We start from the raw sequence: 16950 nt of genomic DNA, 5'->3' as shown, positions 1-16950 counted from the left end.
CTGATTGGCCGTGTCGGGTGGTGGAGGGTTGCGACACATTTATAAATAACGCGATCTCACCCAAAAACTTTTATTGTGAATAATATTGGTCGCGAAAGCCTACGTGTCATTCTTAAGTGAGTTTTCTTTTTCATAATTAATGAAGCGTGGGCCATTTCTAAGCAAATATCAAGTGCTTGCATGATAATATTTATGAATACAATTGTGTGTTTACTGCAGATATTGTTTAAGTGAAACTATCTCACATGTATCATGGATTTATTTCATTTCAAGCAGATTGCATCATGGTCAAAGCAAATAAACCATTAAACGTGTTTGATGGTGGCTTTAAAATCACGTTAGAGCCCTAGCTTGATTTGCAAACTATATAAAGCAATATTGTGACTGTTCTTCAAAGTGGTTAAGCAACCGGTCACGATGTGGTATCTGCTTTTGCGTTCTGCGTATGCTAAGCAATTTGCCCGACAGAAGGATGTCCACAATTTTACGATTTGCTTTAGCTCAAAAAAGGAGAGCACGATTTTGAAAATTATAAATGCCACTGATGGCTTAATCCACATGTTCTTCCAGTGGATGAATGGGTGCTGATATTCCTATGATTAGGCTCCACTCTCTCCTGTGCATTGTACAATGTGATGGGTCAGACACAATCAGCAGATTTTGTATCTGCTGGTCAAGGGGTCGGGAAACTGCAGGTCGCTGTGTTGCTCAGGTTTTGACACCTTGGCATAATGATGAGCTTGGCACTGCTGAGATCCTAGCTTTGAATCTGGACAGCCACCCATAACTAAAGTGGGTTTTGAAGTGTAGTGAGTTGACGGTCTCAGCTTGGTCAGCAAACACTGCAGCAAAGGGTATTATTGGCTTGTGATACCCAATATTTGCAAGGCATATGCAAGATATGGCCCATATGAGGATGAAGGAGCCCGCGGAAGTTACTTCAAAAGCAGTTTTTGTGACATCAGGGTTTGAAAATTAATACCCTCTTACTTACGATACATTCGAGGAGTATTATCTTCCACGAGGCAGTGCACTGCTAATTCATAATCATCGTCACCGTCGTCGCGTATTACCTGATATCACGCTTTGCACAAGTGTAAAACAAGTCCCGAATCGCCAACGGGATTAAAAAACACAAGTCAACAGAGTGCTGCACATGAGTAGTAACACACATGATCTTAGAATCACAATATTGTTTAAGACAACCAGTAACATAGTATACAGTGTGTACTAAACTAACAGAATAACTAGTTCATCGTGACATCATTACATGCTTTACATATACTAAGTGACGAGCCACTGACTGCCAGTGTGACACGGGAATACGGACTTGATTGATAATTATGGCAGTTCTGAATAGTTCTTTGTCTACTAAATGTTGCCCTTACGACAGTTGGAATATAGTTGTAAGAAAATAATTCGTTTATGAATTCTAAATTCAGTGACAGTATGTGAATGTATATGTGTGTGTGAGCAAGAGGACTTGGATCTGAATACGGAAATATCGCATGCATACATACATGCATGCTTAAGCTGAGCTATGTAACGGAAAATATAATTTTGGGTTGTTTAGGTTCTGTCTTTTGCATATAAAATGCTTATTATATTGCTAGCATTGCATTGCTAATTAATTATTCTAATATAGGTTATGCTTGACATATCACACATTTACAATTTCTACAATTACATAAATGAGTCACATCGTGCTCATTCGTAATTTTGTTCAAATAATATCGCATAGCGTTACGCACTGTCTGGAACGAGCACATTTGGGTGCCGTGCATGTATTGGTGAAATGCTGAAATGAAAAAAACAGAACACAAGAAGATCATCTGACACAGAATTGGTGCTGCAGAATATTTTTAAGACAGTTGCTTAATAATTAATGGCAGCTACTACTGGCATCTCATTATTTAGGCACAGCAGGTTTATAATGACTGCAAAAAAGTTGAAATAGTTTCAGGGTAAAATATACACACGTGAAATGTTTCACCAGATGCTTATATTTTCATTGGTTTAATGCAAAAAAACAAGATCGTGTCTAATGGTCCATAGGGATATAATTAGACGAACATTACTAAATAAATGACAGGGGAAGTCTGGACTGTAGATGATAAAACAGCTGTAGGAGTTTATAGTTCATACAAATGGAGATAATGTAGGCATGCACTGTATTACATTTAGCATGTTTTCATTCCTCCTGTGTTTGTGATTGCAGAGTGGTTTTGAAATATATGTGTTCCTTGATGAAGTACATTGATCTGTAGCAGCATATTGGCAATGTATGAAGATGCAAATTGGCAATTAAAGCATTTAATAATTTATTTACTGTTTTGTATATTGTTGATGGAGCAATTTGATGATTGGCAGTTGTGCAAGCTCATTTGGTGATTTGAGTAAACCACAAATAGATTGTGCATTTTTATTCTTGGTTCTTTCGGTAAAGTCACGTAGAAGGGAAATAATAAAATAATAAAAATAAAACATAATTAAAATTAAAATCTCACGACGTTTCGGCCACAACACAAGCAGCCGTCCTCAGGTGAAGAAACAGAACTGTCGGAAAAAGATTGTGCATTGTATAATGTGGTTTCAGAGGGGAAAAGCGTCCTCTCTCCTGATCCCTCTGTCACGTTATCAAAATCTGCGTGCGAGCAGTCCACAGGCTTAGCCTAAAAAGTATTTTGAACTGTCAGTCTCTATAATCCAATTTATATAGCGAGGCAGCAAAGTTCTGCTTTTGCAACTTGAGGGGTGGCAGGAGACTGCACAGATTGCAGTAATACCAAAGTTTTGAGTAAGTAAAATTCTATAAACAAAAAAAGAACACTATAAAACATTTAAATCAATCATCAACTTCTTATATATAGCCACCTACACTGTAGCACACTGAAGCAGAGATATGCTTTCATAGATTGTCTCAAGTACGATTTAAGCCATCAACAGGATTTCATTTTGGATGGCAACCTCCCTTTAAAATCAGCCTGCCATCTGTGCTGAATGTAGCCCGCTAAGCTGCTGGAATCTATTTTAGTAAAAACGTTTACCGACGAATGTGTTATTATCACTGGACAGTTACGTACAGTATGCATGATGCATAATCGTGATGATTTGTTTTGATCTAGCGCTCTGTACTCGGGAAGTTCCAGAGTACTCTGCTTAGCATCACATCTCAACGCATTGGACAGGGTACCCCATTAGTGGCAGCTGCCCCTGTGGGCACATCGTGATATAGCACCTGACCTGCAAGTCTGTCAGTAGGAGGTGATGACTGCTAAGTGTAATCCCACTTGAGTAACTTGAGGAACACTTTTGAATTTTGGCAATTTGGGCCCTGACGCCAATACCAAATGGCCTGGTCTCGCGAATGACGTCGGTGAATCTTTAAAAACCACTGTGAAGCAGTTGGCATATATAATCATAGTTATGACGCCTGCAAGCATGGCATAATTTACTCCTCTTGGCCTGTGCATGGTACATGTAAACATGAAGTAAAAAATGGGCAGATGTCCCCCAGTGTTTAGACAGGGTAGACTAAACCAATAGATGGCAAACTACCCTTTCTGGATGTCTTAATTAAAAGGAGACATGATGGTTCAATGAGCCACTCTGTCTACAGGAAAGCTACCCATACAGATGCTTACTTGAAACCGGATTCCCACCACCATCCATCCCAGAAGAACTGCCTCATCAAGACTCTATACCATAGAGCCCAATGCATTTCCGACCAGGAACACATTACCAGTGAACTCAAACACGTACACCAGGCTCTCAGGGCTAATGGCTACTCCGACTACACAATCCGCAAAGCCATCACTCCAGTCATGAAGAAGGATCCTCTTGTGGAGCCACTCAAAACCATCACCTTACCCTACATTGCAGGGGTCACTAAAAAGATCTCCAAAATCCTGAATAAACACAAGATCCAGGTCCGATTCAACACAGTACACAAAATCCGTGATTTAGTTCCATCTGTAAAAGATGCTCTTCCAGACATACAGTACCCGGGCGTTTACAAACTAAAGTGCCTCTGTGGTAGTAGCTACATTGGAGAAACCAAAAGACATATCTCGGATCGCATCCGCGAACATAAAGCAGACTTGAAACACGGTAAGACGAACTCCTCTGCCGTGGCAGATCACTGTTACAATTCAGTGGGCTCACATGACATTGACTTCTCCAAGACGGAGGTTCTTTGCAAACCAACTGGCTACCATGAGAGATTCGTTCATGAGGCCATTCACATATACAAGCACAGAGACAATTTCAACCGAGAAGATGGATTCAGGCTCAGTAACCACTGGAAAGATGTGTTAAATCATTTCTGTTCTTAATTAATTGTAATTTTACGATGACCTTCAGACCGCAGCTCTTTTGCCAGCATTGCCTCTTAATACCTCTCACACCACGGTTAATGGTATGGTTTACAACATGGAGTATACTAGGGCTTCGCAGCTGTCTCTCTCCCCCTCCTCTGTTCCGACCATGGACGAACTCGTCCGTCTGAACGGGGCCCGTAGCTATCCGTGGTACGAAAATTTGAGGGTAAGAATCCACCCATTTTTTCGCCATATAGCATTGTGATATATAACGACTTATGGTTGGTAGCTTAGCTGATTGGAGAATATAGAGTTTATTGATAACATGAAGGTAATTTATATTTTAGTTTTTATTGGTTCACTATATAGTACTGTGAATAGCTCAGATTTGTAGTCATTTCTGTGACCAGTCACTAGCAAATCACCCAGTTATTTCAATGCTAAATTCGCCTAGTTATTTCAATGCTAAATTCTCCTGTTTTGATTTGTACTAAGTGCCTCGGTGAATGTGTATGCTCTGACTTCAACGTAACTATTTCTGTAGCAGTTACAAGCGAATGCCTTAATTTAGCTATTTCAATGCTAAATTCTATGCTAATTCCTTTTAACAATGGGTGCCTCTGCGGATGTGTATGCTTTAACTTTTAACATAGCTATTTCTGTGACCAGTCACAAGCTAATCATTCAGCCTTTTCAATGCTAAATTTTATGCTAAACCAATTTGCTTTGCCCCCACAATAGCTTTCATGGGTCACCTTAATTACTGAGCGTGGGCCCCAATGGCTACTAACAACTGTAAAGGATGCCTCCTTGTCTTTTCCTTCAAAAGTACTTTATTATTCAACAGTTCTTAACATCATACATGGACTCTTCTTCCACTCCATTCTGCCACACGTCTCTCCTTTTGCAACCTTCGCAAGAGCCCCGTACTCACGTAAATGCACCCTACTTCTCCTCTCCTCCCAAACCTCCTAAAATCTCTCCTAACCTCTGCCCAAGTGCCCTCTTTCACTAATCCTCACTCCACCTCCTACTCCACCCCAAATGGTCGCCTTCTTACATTATACTTTTCCCGCTCTTTTCCCTTGAAAATGTTCTAGCCATTCCCCTGGTCCCTTATTCATTCCCGCGGTTCCTGAGTGGCTGTGGGAGTGGCCAATGAGCAGGGCTCCAGGCCTTACATGCTGCCAATTTCCCCACGCCCTTTCGCCCTTCTGAAGAATAGCCATCCTCAGTTTAATAAGCTCTATACTATTGAAGTTAACCTGGACGAAATAGTGATGCACCTCAAGGGTGGTTGATACCAACAATAATGAACAAAGCCCAAAAGAAAAACAGAACATCGACAACAACACAACAACAAAAGTGATAGTGGCATGATAATAGGTGCAGTCATAGGCCTCAGCACGCAGGACAATGGCACCTGGCTGCCTTCAGCACGGCAGTCCTTAGGTGCAACTGCCATGGAAGCTGCCACTGGGTGTCCCTTGGCTCCGCATTGGCTCTTACAGGGCCCCTTGCAGTGGGTACAAACACAGACAGAGACGACTCCATTCCCCTGGTGTTTGCGGTGCATGTGACGGGATCACTGCTAGGGCTTGTGCAATTTGGTTGATGTGCTAATGGTGACCTGCTGGCAGTGCAGCCATTCTAGGTCACTGACCTCCAAGGGAAGCGTGTTTACCGACCTCGCCCATATCAATTCGTTGGCTGCCTGTGCCCTCTGGATGGATTGTAGAGCTGCTTTCCGAGCCTTCCGTAAGTAGGTCACTGATTTGTTTAAGCGATGCTGACCATTCATCAGCCTGGGTAGAGACCTCCAAAGGCTGCATCTCAATGAGTGGTGTGGGGTTATGACCATACTTGAGGCAGAATGGCAAATACCCCATGGCACCGTGTGGTGTGAGCCTGTACGCCGACAAAACCATCATGAATTGGAGATCCCAGTCAGTTTTTTTTTGTCTTCCACTTCGTGGTGCAACATATTTGCAATGTTCTGATTGAGATGCTCCACCTTCCTGTCAGTGTGAGGGTGGTACAGGGATGTACGCACTTCTTTAGTACCCATAATATCACAGTCATCTCTAAAAAGTTTGGACGATGAATGTCTCTCTTGCCTTGTTAACAAGTGCTCTGGAGGACCCCTGTCTAGCACATAGCCATGAATGAAAGCATGGGCGATGGATTGAGTCATTTGGTCCCAGGAGCACTCACACCATCGGCCAGCGGGTACAGAATTCAACTCCTACAAGTAAAAATGTATTTCCTCTGGGGCTTTTTTTGGAATGGCCGTAGAATGTGCAGCTCTACGAACTCTTGAGCTGGTGAATGGCGAAATAATCTTTGAACACATCTCCTGAACTGCCTGGTAAACCAGGGTCTTTACCACTGTGCTCATCCTATGCAAATTTAGACGAGTGGGGGCCATATCTCCTTTGTCGATGTGATGCTCCATTAAAGTAGTGTGCCCGGGGTCATACATACTTCTGTTAAACATGTCAGCATGTTCTCATGGCAATTCACAGAGCGGAAAGACTTGGTCATTCAACAAATGTTCTGCATGAAGATTCCTTCCATCCAAGAATCATCATTGGCCTATGGTCAATTTCCCCTACCATCTCAAATTATCCTCCATAGGTGCCTCAATCAGGTGATTGACATGCGCTAATATCATCTCTCCCTGTATGGTGGTAGCAGTGTCAGAGATTCATCTTCTTGGTTCTTTCGGTAAAGTCACGTAGAAGGGAAATAATAAGAAGAACCCTTCTACGTGACTTTACCGAAAGAACCAAGAAGCTGAATCCCTGCAGTCACAAAAGCTTTAGTCAGAGGTATTTAGGACCTGCAAGAACAGTCCTTGGTTGTCCCATACTATTGTATCTGCTGCTGCTAATGAGCTGCCACATTTGGCAAAATTAACACGGATGAAACTTCCTGAGCTGTGATTAGGTGGGTGCAGCATCCCAGTAGAATTAGCACCTGGACGGCTGGAGGAGAAGTGATGGGACTCACCGACTCGAGCTTGCACAGTCGGTGTTATTTTTCCCAGAGCCTTCTTTCACTGAAAAAATGCTGAATCCCTGATGATGTCTCTACACAACCCCTGACACTATTCATTTTAATGGGCATACGGCACGAGAAATTATCAGTGCCCAGCCAACGGGGGACTGGAGGGGGGGTGTGCCTTAACCAACTAAAAACCTCGACGGTAAATTCTCCATTGCACACGGGAGCCATGACCTGCCCAATTATGCCCATACTGCCCTCATCTGCCACCACATAACAAACATGAATGTGAGACAATTGGCGGTATTGTTTCAGAAAAATATCGTGCAGAGTACGGGAAATAATGGTAGCCAAGGCACCCATAGCAATAAAACTGATGCCGTTGATTGTTGGCGCACCAGCATCGCCTTCTTCTGGACACCTCTTCAACAAGTATCCCACCGCTGCCACCAGATGTAAAGAAGGTCCCACTTGTATTTTCCCTGAGAGGTCCTTTATTGTCCAACGTTACTTAACACCATGCATGCACATCTCTCCTTGTAAAATTCTGGCAAAAACCCCATGCTCACATCATGTGCCCGAATATCTTCTGTCCTCCAGATCCGCCTAGAATCTCTCTTAACCTCGGTTCATGTGCCCTCTTTTTTCCAATCCTCTCCACACACCTTATACCCCATTCCGATAACCTTTCTTCCTTTCCTGCCCCTTTTTCCTTGCGAATTCCCTAGCCAATCCTCTGGCCCCTTACTCATCCCTGGCCAATCAAGACTCCCGGTCTTATGTGCTGCCCCCCAGCCCCCTAATCCGTACGGTGTCTCGAGCGCCAGTAACTGCGCCTTACACCCTATGGCCGGTTGATTTAGAATGTGGGGTGCACTTCTCGGCGTCGCTTACAAAAACTTTTAAAGTATTTCTGTGTGCCTAATTTCATCTTCTGCACTGTTTACTTAGCTTCCTACGTCGTGTTTGTATGTGGAATTTCTTTCGTGCCGTACGTAGCCAACCGTGGAAAGTGACTACATAACAGATAGCTGAATGCTGGACACATTGTATGATAGAGGGTGTAAGTTTTGCTTGCCATGAAGATCTAATGTTGTCCCATACAGTGATGTGTCGATCTTGAGGCGATCTAACAAGCTTCCTCTCACGTACTCCCAGTTCAGAACGGTATAACACAACACGGGTTTGTAGAGATTTCCTCTGAATTGAGCACACCCCTCTGCTGGCTGTGACTCGGGCGCACTCATTGTCCACACTATCTCAAGCACGCACGGAGTGCTTTCCCTTGACACCACTAATTACATGGTGTTGGCTGTGGTCGTGTAAGCCGGCTTCTCTTGCTCTGTTGCACACAGCAACGTGGCTCCTCACGAGAACAAAGCAACGCAGGTCTGCACTCCAGGGTTCTTCTCAGCTTGCATCCCACCAATGGTCGTGCACATGCTCTTATATGCCCCCGTGGGCTCCATTGTGCTTCATATTGGCCCTCAATTAAAACACGTGCATATTGGGAACACTTTCGTATGTATGCATGTTGAACTTTTTTCGCACCCTGCGTAGCCAACTTTGCAAATCAGAGGCGCAGAAAAAATGCCGCCCCATGCCCAATCTGAGCCCAGCAGTATGACTCAGCAAAAAGTATGTCGGGATGCGCTGATTAGGAGGCTGTAAGTGGGCCGGCCCTAAATGAGAAGTGTGTCTGTCTGGGATCACATTCTGGAATTCTGGAGGAAAAACCTCTCGCCTTACCATCTACCGCCTCTACCGGCAGCCTTTCTCCATGCCTTCTTGTGTTCTACATTATGTGGGGTACTACAAAGGAATGATATCTCTCACTGTGGTAGAAGGGTAACTGTTTAGTTGAGTGTGTTTCCTTTGCGGGCAGAAGATTGTTGGGTTGAGTTCAGAATGCAAGCCACAATGTGCCATCCGTTCAGAGCACTTCATCAACAGTCATGCTGCACAGAAGGTCCCTTTATTAAAATAACTGCGTTGCATTTACAGTAATTATTTCCTCAGACACTATTTTAAACTTACATCATGCCATATTATTCTGAAAACACTTTTAAGTAAATTCACATATACGCATCACATCTAACTCAAGACACATCCTTTTCATATACGTATTAACCAATATATTTACCAATATGTGTATGGGGTAAATAAAAAATACATTTGTCAATTCATATTCATAATTTTTCAATTGCCATTTTGAACGACATATTTCCTACTGATCAATGAAGAATGTACGTGTACCAAAATGCATATGAATACTGATGACTATCACAGACTCTCTTCAACAAACATATTCTATCAGAGCCAGTCACGTTGGATTATGTTACGTCTACCGCACATGTTTTGGAAATGTGTGAGATCTAAACTGATTTTTCCTCTGATTAATAATATGATAATGAGTTCAGATGTTGGCACTAGTCATCAAGCCTGCAGTGCTAACCACTCAACCATCTAAGGAGCCCGGTTTATGAGCACAGAGGTCACCTTTAAAGCATGGCTGAAGCTATTTTTGTGACCAGTTACAAGCTAATCACTCAGCTATTTCAATGCTAAATTCTATGCTAATTCCTTTGTCAAGGGGTGCCTCTGCGGATGTGTATACTTTAACTTAGCTATTTCAATGAGCCATTTCAATGCTAAATTATATGCTAATTCCTTTGTCAAGGCGCTTTGTTTCTTCTCACACAGCTTAAAGGTCGTGATCTGAGCGTGGCATTTTCACTCCAGCGCTGTCCTCCAGACAGTCTCGTCCCTTCACCTGATGAAGGCCGCTTGTGTTGTGGCCGAAACGTTGTGATTTTTGTTATTTTATTTTTTACCTACGTGACTTTACCCAATAGAACCAATGAGTATGGATCCTAGCAGTCACGAAAGCTTTAAATCTAGAATTTTAATACCTCCCAAGAATTTTCAAAGGGGCAAAGATAAAGTGGGTAAAAAACAGCGATGCACTGCATTACGTTAATAACTACAATGGTAGTCACCTGAGAGTTTGCTTCATATTGTGCAATTTCGGCTTGTCAGGTGTGTTGCAGCTATTGATTTGAATTTCATGAGAGCAGAGAGGAAGAGGAGCGATGCTCATAGAGGCTTCACAAAGTTCCCACAAATTGCACACACCTCGGATGATGAATGTGCAGTACTGATAATTTATCTTTTTTTTACTACAACATGACATTGGGGGTTGAGGATGTCTGTCCGAATTTCATGTGCAAACGAAGCAGGGAAAATCTAGACGTATTGAAAACAAATGCATCAACCTTCACTACAATAATTGTTCCGTTTGATATTGTTACTGCTCTTATTGGTGACTTTTATCAGCATTTATAGCCAGCCATGCAAAATAATTTGAAAATGCATTATGGCTTATCGTAGTTTTTCTATTTTTATTGTTTAAGAAAATTAATGAGACATTTTACAAATGACATATAAAACAAGACCCATAATTCGGAACAAAATAAATGAGTTACATGTTATCATTAGCTATAGTCTATTTGCTGTTGGATAAAGGCCTCAACATGCAGTCACCATACATCAAAACCCCTGTGATGCCACAATCCATCTCAATTTTCACACATTAACTGATGAACTGATCTTTCATTCCATCAATGTGTTAATCACCCTCTTGAGCATGTGCTCTCCTTCACAGGCCCAAGTATTTATATATCTGTTATATTTTGCTATTGTCTAGCGACTCGAGCACTGCGCCATACGCCCAGCAAACCAACATTTGTTTCCTGGCCATGAATAACAGCGTCGGCAAGAGATACAGTGAGGGAAAAAAGTATTTGATCCCCTGCTGATTTTGTACGTTTGCCCACTGACAAAGAATTGATCAGTCTATAATTTTAATGGTAGGTTTATTTGAACAGTGAGAGACAGAATAACAACAACAAAATCCAGAAAAACGCATGTTAAAAATGTTAGAAATTGATTTGCATTTTAATGAGGGAAATAAGTATTTGACACCCTCTCAATCAGAAAGATTTCTGGCTCCCAGGTGTCTTTTATACAGGTAACGAGCTGACGCCACCCATTAGCCCAGCCACACTGACCAGTTTGTCGGAGTATCGTTAAACTTGTTGTCATATAAAGCTTGCTCGCAAACCCCATGACCAATGCATTTGATGCGGAAGCCTGCATCTGTCGATGCATTGACAGAGTGCTGTCGAATTCTACATTTAATTTGCGAGCAAGCTTTATATGACAAAGTACCACCGATCAAGAGAGAGATTGTATTTGGATACATTTTGTCCAATTTCTGTATCTCCGGCTGATTAAAAGTTAGGTGGTTTGAATGAATGACCCTAAATATGTTTTTTCATCATCTTGAATTGGTAATTTAGAAATTATGCATTATGATAAAACGAGCTTTTTTGCCATTTTTTTGTGACAGCCTATAGCCCACAATGTATAATTGATTCTGCTTTAAAAATCCCGATAGGGTGTTTAATTTAAGACGTTGAAATCAACAGCAGCTGGCTGTCTTTGATTATCCTCAGCTTTAATTGTAATTCATGTACGTAGATTGCCTATCTGCAGAGTTTTACATTTAAACTTGTCATGTTAATCTCCAAAGATTGTAGATCATGGAGAAACTCAATTCTCCGGTCTAGAGCCCACTTATTGATGTGTCAACACAAACCACTGACTGTATATGTATGGGAAGGGCTGCTACTCCCTCGTGTTTTATCATTGCTTATTACCTTGGATGAACATGTCAGTGGTTCCGAGGCAAGATAACAACATGCTCTAGAAATGTCTAAAATTAAAATAAAGTGAATTTGTTTCTGTTTATTTTCAGCGAAAAACATCACTTTATTTTGTTTAGTTTTTCTATAAACGTAGGTGAATTGCCTTTTTCCAGGCATTGTCTGTCTTTATGAAAATAATCCTTGGTATTTTTTTCATGACGTACCTGAAAGCCAAAATAAAGGTAGACCAACCAGATCTAAACGACAATTATAACATCAACATTTTGAGCTCATGTTCTCAAAGACTTACTAAAACCCCTTTCACAATACATAATCACGCATGAAAACCATCAGCCAACTCTTTTATCTAAACTAAATTAACCACATTTTTATAAGATACGTAGGTTTCACAGAGCATGGACTTTCACCGAAAGTTCCCCTTCATGCGAGGCATAAGCACATGAGATGTAATTTTACTCCACCATTCCGAATGTAGCATTGTTATTTATGCATTAAAATGTATTAACATGCTGATCAAATCACCTGAAATTGTGCCCATTTTTCTAAGATCTTGGAAGCTCAGCAGAGTCGAGTGTGGTTAATAATTATTGGATGGGTGGGTGACCCGTATTGTGGCCTTGTTTGAGGGGGGAGGAGGCATCCAAACACTCTGAGGGGGGTAAGGGGGGGGGGGGTGATGCATGACACAGCCAATGTTTATTTAAACAAATATTAAATGTTAATTATGAGACACAATACGATCTGTACAGCTTGAGCCTTAAGGGTAAAACTGTTTCTTCTCAAATAAAAACAGGGCTCTTCCTTCCAAAATTAGAAAACGTAGAAAAGCTCTTTGGTCAGCAGTTCTCCTGTTGTGTTTGTTTCACCTGATGATGGTTGCTTGTGTTGCGATCGAAACGTTGTGATCTATTAATTTTCTAACTGAAAGAACCAAAGAGTATGGATTCCTGCAGTCACGAAAGCTTCAAATCAAAGTATATATACTATATATATTCAGAGCCCGGCTCTAAAGCGGTGACTATGGTATTCTGCAACAATTTAAATTATTCAAAGCACAGCAGTGATTAAACCCTTTTTATTTTGTGAGCACGTGAGTGTTTTATATGAGTGTGTTATATATACACGTGTTTTTAATACTCCCAATGGTTTACAGAGAGATAGGAATGGGATTAAGGAAGATTAGAAATTCATGAACCACTGCAGGATCCTCATCGGAGTTATGTTAAGCTAAGGAGAAATTAATATTTTTAATATTTGCATAAAAAAGTAGGTGATCAGAATTACCTTCAGGACAGTGTGCTTAGCTTATATAAAAAGACACATACCAAGCAACTGATATCGTGTGCCAACCAAAATGAGATTTTTTATTTTACCCAATAAGAAATGGCCGTTATTATTTTTATTCAGTTTCTGCGTTGTTAAAGTCGAAGTTTTCCCACACAGCTCTGAAGTCTGTGGGTTTAATTTAATACGCTTTGCTCTTTGCTTAATCCTCTTTCCTTGCAGCTGTCTGGACTTTGCAGAGCTCTTCAAAACAACATCGTGTGCCTATGTAGGGCTACGAGGAGACTGAGAAAGAGGGCATCTTCTTAGTGCCAGGGAGTTGACATAAGTCGCTGGGATTATCACTTTTGCCCATTTTGTCAAATATTTCCAAAACGACAAAATAAACAGCAGTAGCAAGAGCATTTTCCTAAACATTCAGTTCTGTTTTCCAGATGCATATACAAGCTACCGGAATGTGAATATAACGTATGCATGCAATTTATTTTGAAATAAAGAGCGAGTCAACCGTTTACTATGGATTAGGTTTTACTTTTCTTAATAGTTAAGACTCTGGTTCCGAGCATTATCTGGGATGGAGCTTCAAAGCAGTGATGGTGGAATACAAATCTGAGGTCAAGAAAATAGAAGCCGCTTGATTAAAATATAATTTGTGGCCAGGACACTTCTGAAAAAGTTCAGTGGGCCTTACCTGGTAAAATAAAAATCGTTGAGTAGTTTTAACAGTTGCTTAAGGACGTAACCGGGAATTAAGCTCCTCCTCATGCCTATTCAAGCTGGAATTCACTTTTTAAATTTCCTCTAAATAATAAGGTAAAGGGGCAACTCTGCAATGTCTTGCTTGAACCACCACTAGCAAATTAACCTCCACTGCTGGGAGCTCCAGAGAGCCCCCTCTAGAGGGGTATTTGGCCTAATCTTCCTAACTAGCTAGACATCTTCGAAGAAGTATGAACCCCCCACACTTTACTCCATCACACACGGCCTGCCGATTGACCAATTTGCTGTGCATCCATTTATACTGCTGAGTGGACAGCGAGTATTTTAAAAGCTTGCCCATTGCTTGAACTGCTGTGCCAGGAGTTGATACCGACAACCTCTGGATTGCAAGTGCAGTGTGCTCACCATTACATCGTGGGCAACGTTAATTTCTGTACAATTTAACTACAAAATATGCATGTGTGTTCCCTTTTTCTTCGTTTTACAATGTTTTACGATTCAAAATATAGTTATTTTATGTTCAATTTAGTCCATGAACAAGCCTCAGTTATTGTTTATGCTTCATTAAACGATAGTTACACTGACCATATGCATGGGGTGTTGGTACATCGAATACATTCCAATATCAAATACATTTTAAATGTTCGTTAAACAAATGCTTGATAAGTGTATGTTTACTCTGCAGTTTATATCTTATAGGAGAAATTATTCTTAAGTTTAACATGGAAATTAAGTCAACATTGTAAGTGTACATCCATTTAAAGTTTGAACAATAATAGTTGGAACAACTAAATTCATATTATTGTAATGTATTGTCAACATTGAAATATTAAATAATAAAAATATGTATGTTTGAATAGGTCCGAGAGTAGGCAGACACATTTCATTCATAGCATTATCATTGATGTGGATACTATGTGTTATATGCCATGGTAGTTAAAAATGACGCATGTTTAATTATGGATAAAGTGGGCATCAGACGAAAACCTAAACAGGATAAAATTGAAGAGCTGGGGGTAGCCCTGTCTCAACTATTATTTCTATTTGAAATGCACTTGTTCTGCTCCGATTTTTATTCGATTTTGTTTATTCTGTATTCAGACTATTGCTTTTTCTTGTCATGTTGATGAACCAGCCAGCACACTCTTGCAAGTGAGACTATCCTGGTCTCTTATGCTCAATAGAAATGAAACATACAACCATTTTAAGTACACGTGCCTTACAACAGTAAACGTATCCGCAATAGCCAAAGCAATTTTATACAAATCTGCTGAGCTGTGAAGATGTTCAATTTAATCATGAGAGAATTCATTGTTTTGTTTCATATTCCTCTGACGTGCTGTCGGTAACCTATGGCATTGTCTTGTGCTCCCCAGCTGAGTGTGGTGGGAAGATACAAGGAGCCACATCAGGAAGGATTCTTTCACCAGGCTACCCTGCCCCATATGGACACAACCTCCAATGCACATGGGAAATACACGCCAACGCAGGCTATACAATCAGGTCAGACTGATTTTACAAAATCAATTTTAATCTGGAACAAGGCCAACCTTTCTTTGTTCTGTTGGGAAAGTTATGCAGCCACCACTTTGCAATTATACAGCTTCCCCCCCCACGTTGGCTTTGCTTTTATCTTTTTTTTTCCTACTGGCTCACGCTTGTTCACTTAAAGGCAGAGGAGATCCTTGCCGCTGCTTTTGTTTATCTGAATCAGCAACAGAGAAGGCCATCTTATGAACAGTGCTTGAATGGAAATTGATTCGCTGTCTAGAAATTCCGTGGAGACAGATGTATGCTGTATAATGCACATCTGCATTTAAATAAAACATGATCTATAAATAAAATCAGTGCTCAGATGCCAAACAACTTGTTAATGACAGGAGGAAAAAAAAATCAATATGTTTTACATGTATGTCTTTGAACAAGAAAACCACATGCCACCCGATATCAAGGCTATAAATGTATAAGCACAAGAGCCATCATTTGTGTCATCACAACCTCACTCGTGGCAGACAAAGTAAACCTTGAGTCATACTCAAATGGTGTAGACTTTCAGACAAAGATCCCCCCCAATTAACAAATACGGACTGTTGGAGCAAGTGCTGTGTGCGAACACATATTAAGGCTGCCACAGCCTTGACAACATGCTATAACTAGCAGCACACCCATCCGCTTTTGTCTTCTTAGTGCCAATCTTTAAACAGCACACTGGGCCATTATGTATGACTGAGTTGACTTAGAGGCCCATAACTCGATGAAATAGTACTGTCACTGAAGCTATTTCATGGATAGGAATTGAACGTAAGAAACCAGGTTTGCAGTGTTTTGCACTAACCAATGCACGACTACTGCAATGACAAAGATCCACCGATTGTGCATCAATATACTGTTTGGGCAAGTGCTGTTTGCAAGTAGCACCTATGAAGGCCGGCACGGAATACGAGGGGGTGGGTGGATAAAACCACGCCTGGCCTACACACACTCGGAATACGATTTTATTCATGTCCAGAAAGTTAATAATAATAATAACCAAGATAATAAATACGAATAAATGACTAACAGACATTGATATGACATATCACTAATTTGGTAGTGCTTTATTATTTAATGTCTTCCATTGCATTTGGTTAAAACATAAATAAGTGATGGAGCGGTGGTGCTGCTGTTAGCATATTTCCTATTAACTGAGCGACCTGAGTTTGGGTTCGGTCCCGACCCTGACGCCTGCTGTATTATTGGAGTTAGCGGTGTCTCTCCCCCCGTAGTCGCGTGTTTTTTTCCCCCTTCACATTTAAAAAACTTGCAATTAGACTCTTTGGCTGCCAGAAATGTCCACGTGGTGAAGCCACTCCGTTCAGCTATTATTTGCGGCTGAGGTCGCTTCCTGAAAA

General features: G+C 41.0%; 1 protein-coding gene across 3 annotated transcripts in view; it reads left to right on the top strand.

Moving 5' to 3' along the window:
* The window catches only part of LOC116941580 (CUB and sushi domain-containing protein 3-like), a 442102-nt gene that overhangs the window by 328576 nt on the left and 96576 nt on the right, over nt 1-16950 (top strand). For all 3 annotated transcript variants that reach the window (XM_032952771.2, XM_032952770.2, XM_032952772.2), the window contains one exon: nt 15436-15562. In XM_032952771.2, coding sequence (XP_032808662.2) covers nt 15436-15562 — 127 coding nt within the window. The remainder of the gene's footprint in view (nt 1-15435; nt 15563-16950) is intronic.

This window comes from Petromyzon marinus, chromosome 12, assembly GCF_048934315.1.
Source record: "Petromyzon marinus isolate PM22_M1 ecotype Great Lakes invasive population chromosome 12, UKy_Petmar_22M1.pri1.0, whole genome shotgun sequence".
Classification (NCBI taxonomy): Eukaryota; Metazoa; Chordata; class Hyperoartia; order Petromyzontiformes; family Petromyzontidae; genus Petromyzon; species Petromyzon marinus.
This window is presented reverse-complemented; position numbering and strand designations above follow the sequence as displayed.